The 5,061-nt window shown below is 46.1% G+C and overlaps 2 protein-coding genes across 10 annotated transcripts in view; one reads left to right on the top strand and one right to left on the bottom strand.

Annotated features, from left to right (window-relative positions):
- Positions 1-856, bottom strand: part of HSP90AA1 (heat shock protein 90kDa alpha (cytosolic), class A member 1) — a 74,191-nt gene extending 73,335 nt beyond the window's left edge. The window contains exon 1 of the mRNA XM_011951441.1: positions 382-856. The gene's annotated coding sequence lies outside the window, so the exon portion shown is untranslated. The remainder of the gene's footprint in view (positions 1-381) is intronic.
- A 101-nt stretch (positions 857-957) lies between these two features.
- WDR20 (WD repeat domain 20) overlaps positions 958-5,061 on the top strand; it is a 94,259-nt gene continuing 90,155 nt past the window's right edge. For 4 of the 9 annotated variants that reach the window (XM_011951446.1, XM_011951442.1, XM_011951443.1 and 1 more), the window contains exon 1: positions 958-1,311. In XM_011951446.1, the coding sequence (XP_011806836.1) occupies positions 1,063-1,311 (249 nt within the window). In that variant the 5' untranslated portion in view covers positions 958-1,062. The remainder of the gene's footprint in view (positions 1,312-5,061) is intronic. The other 5 variants (XM_011951444.1, XM_011951448.1, XM_011951447.1 and 2 more) reach the window with 4 other exon arrangements.

The raw sequence follows: 5,061 nt of genomic DNA, 5'->3' as shown, positions 1-5,061 counted from the left end.
CCCGTTCTTATAAATCTAGACTCTGTATATTACATGCATACAACTATCCCTATGGATCTCCTAGTAAATAATCTCACTGACTCCACCTGAGGCTTCTGAAAAAAAAAAAAAACCAATTACCTTAAATTTTATTAAGAGCTCTTCGTAAACTACTGAGCAAGAGAAGTGAATCCTGCATAGATTCAGTCCCCGGTTCCCAGAGCGCTTCCCCGCCGCAGGTCTCTGAACAGTTGGAGAGGACAAACCTCCGCTAAGAAGCGGAGGCCGCCAGTGCTCACCACACACAGGAATTAGGATATCCATGCTGTACCACATTCTTCTCTTCCCCTACCGGGCCTGAAATAAAACATAGTGAAGCGTAAATCTTGAGTCCTTCGGTACCTTCTCAGAAACGGCGGCAAGGAGGCTTCAAAGGGGCTTGCTTCCTGACCGGGGATCCAGACGGTGGCGCGGATAGTCAGCACTGTCTCTGGGCGGGACAGTCCCCGTCCCGAAGGGAGGGCCCAGGAGGGGTGGAGCCGTCCCCGCCCGAACACAGGGGCATCCGCGCTCCCTGTAGAGTACCCCGCGTGCTGGCCCCGAAGCGGTGGTAGTCGGGGTGGCGCTCTTCCTCCGCTCTTTGGGGTCCCGGCGCCCCTCAGGGCAGGGGGGGATACCGCTGAGGAGGCACCCTCAAGTTCACCTAGGCTCCTGACACCAGCCCCGCCGCGGTTCCCCCTGATCGGCTTTCCGTTGGTCCTGGTGGCTGCGGAACCGTCAACTAGACCCCACCAGCTGGAACCGACATCACCTGGGAAGCAGCCGGGCCGCCCGGAGGCCACGCCCAGGGGAGGAGCCTGAGGACGCCCAGCCGGGTGGAGCACGCCAGGTGAGCACGCCTGCGCAGTCGGGCCGTAAACAAGCCCGCCCCTTCCCTTCGGTCCGCCTTCGCGGGGCTGGCCCGCGGGTGGGAGGGGCGACAAGGAAAAGGCAAGGGGTGGGGGAAGAGGGAGCACCAGGAACAGCGCCTGCGCGGTGGGCGTGATCCGGGCACTTAGGGCAGGATGAACGCTGCTTTACAAGATGGCGACGGAGGGAGGAGGGAAGGAGATGAACGAGATTAAGACCCAATTCACCACCCGGGAAGGTCTGTACAAGCTGCTGCCGCACTCGGAGTACAGCCGGCCCAACCGGGTGCCCTTCAACTCGCAGGGATCCAACCCTGTCCGCGTCTCCTTCGTAAACCTCAACGACCAGTCTGGCAACGGCGACCGCCTCTGCTTCAATGTGGGCCGGGAGCTCTACTTCTATATCTACAAGGGGGTCCGCAAGGTACCGACCCGGGCGTCACCGGGGTCAGCCAGCGGCGTAGGCAGAGGCGGGAGCAGGGCGGTGACAGTGGGGCCAGGGTGACCGAGGGGGTGGCCGTCGCTCTTACTTTTGAGTGGGCCGGTAACTCCCTCCACTGGGGTACTCCTGAGGAGAGGGGATTCAGGAGTGAGGAGGGTGCTGGCGGTGGCGTTTCGAAGGGGTGGGGGCTGTGGAAAGGGACCGTGGGACGCGGGGTTCTGGCTGGGAGGCTCCCAGGGGAGCCGGCTGCGTCCCTTCCAGCCTGGTCCATCAGGCTCTGACATGGCCAGGGAGCGGGCCTGCGAGTCCCCGGAAGAGGTGGGGTGGCCGTCTTGTCTGCCTCGATTGCCTCGCCTCCCTGGAGAGTTGGAAGTCTCGCTCTGGGTTAGAGAACAGGGGCGCAAGACGGCTTAACAAGATCTCTGTAAGGCGGAACTGGGGCCGGGAAGCGGAGGACTGAGACTAGGTCAGAAAGAACCTGCTCGGCACGCAGGGCTACTCCACCTGCTGCCGCACTGACACTTCTAGGAGCCTCTCCTGGTGTTAACATTTCTATTTCCAAAAACATCCGCGGGAGGTCGGCTGTCAGTGTCTCCGCCGAGGGGACGTTCTAAAAGACTGTTAAGGAGAGTCATCTTGTCCCTTGTAGTATGTGAAGGGCTGAGTACTACAGTTGAAATGATGTTTGCAATGAACTAAGCTGGTTCGGAGGGGTTGTGTGTGAGAGTGCCCAGATTAGTCTTGTCCAACAAGTCAGACTGTGTCCCAAACAGGGAGGGATAATGCCTTAAAAGCTACTTTAAAGGGACCATCCTTCTTGGCGGGCGAGTTACCAGTAATTCTCTGAAGCATGTAAGCATCCTTTAAAGGTATCTCTTTAAAAGCAGCCATTTATTAGAGCTTTTCTTTCATTGGCTATGTAACTATGTTTTCACTGAGAATTGCTTAGTTTTGAGATTGTAGTCTTTGACTTGATGTTATGGAAGAGTGAGGAAATAAATGCATCCCACAGCACCTCCAAATAGGACAAGGTGATAAAAGATTAATTCGCAAATGCGTGTTAGCATGAAAATAAATTGTTCATATTGAAGAGTGATCATTCCCTAGGATTTCATATAACCAGATCCAGTACAGGATTTTCGCTTGTTACAAGAGCTAGGGAAATGACAGTGGTATCTAAATGTAGTAAAGTTGTTTCTTTCATTCACGGTGAATCTTTTTTATTAGTGTTTATGATAATAAGTGTACCACTGTATTTAGAGTATGCTATTGGAAGTTATTGAGGATAAATCGCTCGACCTTTTTTTTTTTTCCTCTTTTGGAACTGCAAACGCTTGAAGTAGTCTTCAGTCTAGGGGCTGAAGTTTTACTCCTACTCCCAACTTTGTCACTGACTTGTTGGGTGACCTTGGATAAGTTATTTAACTTCTATTTGCAGCTCTTTAAAAAGGGAATGTTACAGTGCACGTTGTAACTAATAACATAATAATCGTAATGAATTTTAAGGCCCTGAAACACTCAGTAAATGGAAAATATAAAGAAATACTGAGAGTAATTGTCAAATAGGAAGCTGCCGTCTTAACGTTGATGTTCAAAGTGAAAGGATTGATTTTGTCTCTGGAAATTAAGTTTAGAATTTTAAGTTTTAAAAATTTATATTTATATAAAAATACAATGTGCTTAAAAACTAAATTCACTAACTAGCAATTATTAATGCAGGAATTACTTAAAAAAATTTTTTTCTTTGAAGGTTATTACTTCTGAAGCATCCTAATGGCAAACCTTATCTGGATCTGATAGCCCTGGTTTACATCATAAAGACAGGTTTCTTGCCTGAAAGTATCATTACAATAGTGTTCTCTTTTAGTGGGACGCTATGCCCTGAAGGGTAAAAGGAGGCAGGGTTTTTAAAACTACACCAAAAAATTATTTTAAACAAGATAAATCTGAAATACGTAAATTGCCCTTACCTACATAATTTGAGTGTTTTAACGTTTTTGGGTAAAATTTCATTTTCATGTGGTAGTATCTTATAGATACATTTGCATTATGTTGCAGATGTTTCTGCTCTCTTTTAATTGTAACTTAAAAATTTTTTTCCCATTAATGAGTTTGCATTTATTGTTATTTCTGAGTAAAAGTGACTTTTTGTGGCTATTTTCTGATTTAAAATATAGGAAATAAATTTTCCTTAATTGGAAAACCAAAATTTACTCTTTAGAGTTAGTAGTTATAAACCTATTTTTGACCGATGGCCATTAAACATGTTTTTGTTTTTGTTTTTAGAGACGGGATCTCATTCTGTTGCCAAGGCTGGAGTGCGGTGGCATGCTTATAGTTCACTACAGCTTCAAACTCCTGGGCTCAGATGATCTTCCCACTTCAGCCTTCCTAGTGGCTGGAACTACAGGTGTGCACCACCATGCCTGGCTAATTAAAAAAAAAAAATGTTTTTTAGAGATGGAGGTCTTGCCGTGTTGCCCAGGCTGGTCTTGAACTCCTGGCCTCAAGCGATCCTCCCACCTCAGCCTGGTAAAGTGCTGAGGTTATAGATATGACCCACCACGCCCAGAGCACAGTTGGCTCTTTTGATTGTTTTGACTGTTTTTTTTTTTTTTTGTCCTTTGAGGGGTGTAAAATTTTACAATAATTATTTGGATTATTCAGAAGATCTAATTTAGATGTATAAATTCAACTTAAGTCTGCGTGTAAAATGAGTAGAAAATAGGTCTTTTAAAGAACTTAAATCATGAATTACGTGCTACCTTTCCTGAGAAAAAATATGCGGTCCTGGGGAAATGGAGTAGGTGAGGAAGTAGTCTAACATTCGTGCTAAGGAGTGCAATCTTGATCCTTTTAAAAGGTTTACAGGTGTCTGGAGTTAGAAGGAACTTTAGAGTTTGTTATTTCACCCTCATCAGAGAACCGAGGCCAGAGAGGGGATGCAAACCTGTTAGAATTTTTTCTCATAGTAAGGAAAATGAAGCACAGCTGAGTCTAAACTATCTTAGAAGAGACTGATCCGGCTTTTTGATCACAGGGATATCATATATTCCAAGAACTTATAGAATCTACCCCGGCATTTTGCCATGTATTATTTTATTAAATTCTTGAGGTAGATTAAAACATCTTTTCACAATTGAGGAAGTTTAAGAATGGGGTTTCTTGTGTGAGGAGATGTAGTTTTGGCAAATTTATTTAACTAAAGGCAGTATTAACATTGATTTAGTGCTGACACTAATCATTTCACCAGATTTGAGTGACTACTGTGATAGTAACGATACTAGGCAAGGTGATGTGAGGTATTCAGAGCTAAATAGGACCCTGTCCCTCTCCCCAAAAGACTTTCAGTTACTAGCTTTCAGACATCTTTATTACATACTTTGTTCTTCTTTTTTTAAAAAAGAGGTTGTGGTCTGGTGCAGTGGCTCACGCCTGTAATCCCAGCACTTTGGGAGGCTGAGGTGGGAGGATCGCTTGAGCCCAGAAGTTTGAGACCAGCCTGGATAACATATCAATACCCTGTGTCTACAAAAAAATAATAACAAAAAGAAAATTAGCTGGGCATGGTGGTATGTGCCTGTAGTCACAGCTACTTGGGAAGCTGAGGAGGGCTCTTGAGCCCCAAGAGTTAAGGTTACAGTGAGCTACAATTGTGCCACCGCACCCCAACCTGAGCAACAGAACGAGACCCTGTTTTTATTTATTTATTTATTTATTTATTTATTTATT

Source organism: Colobus angolensis, unplaced genomic scaffold, assembly GCF_000951035.1.
Source record: "Colobus angolensis palliatus isolate OR3802 unplaced genomic scaffold, Cang.pa_1.0 Scaffold32, whole genome shotgun sequence".
NCBI classification, from domain to species: domain Eukaryota; kingdom Metazoa; phylum Chordata; class Mammalia; order Primates; family Cercopithecidae; genus Colobus; species Colobus angolensis.
The sequence above is the reverse complement of the archived record's forward strand: the minus strand, read 5'-3'. Positions and strand labels throughout refer to the sequence as shown.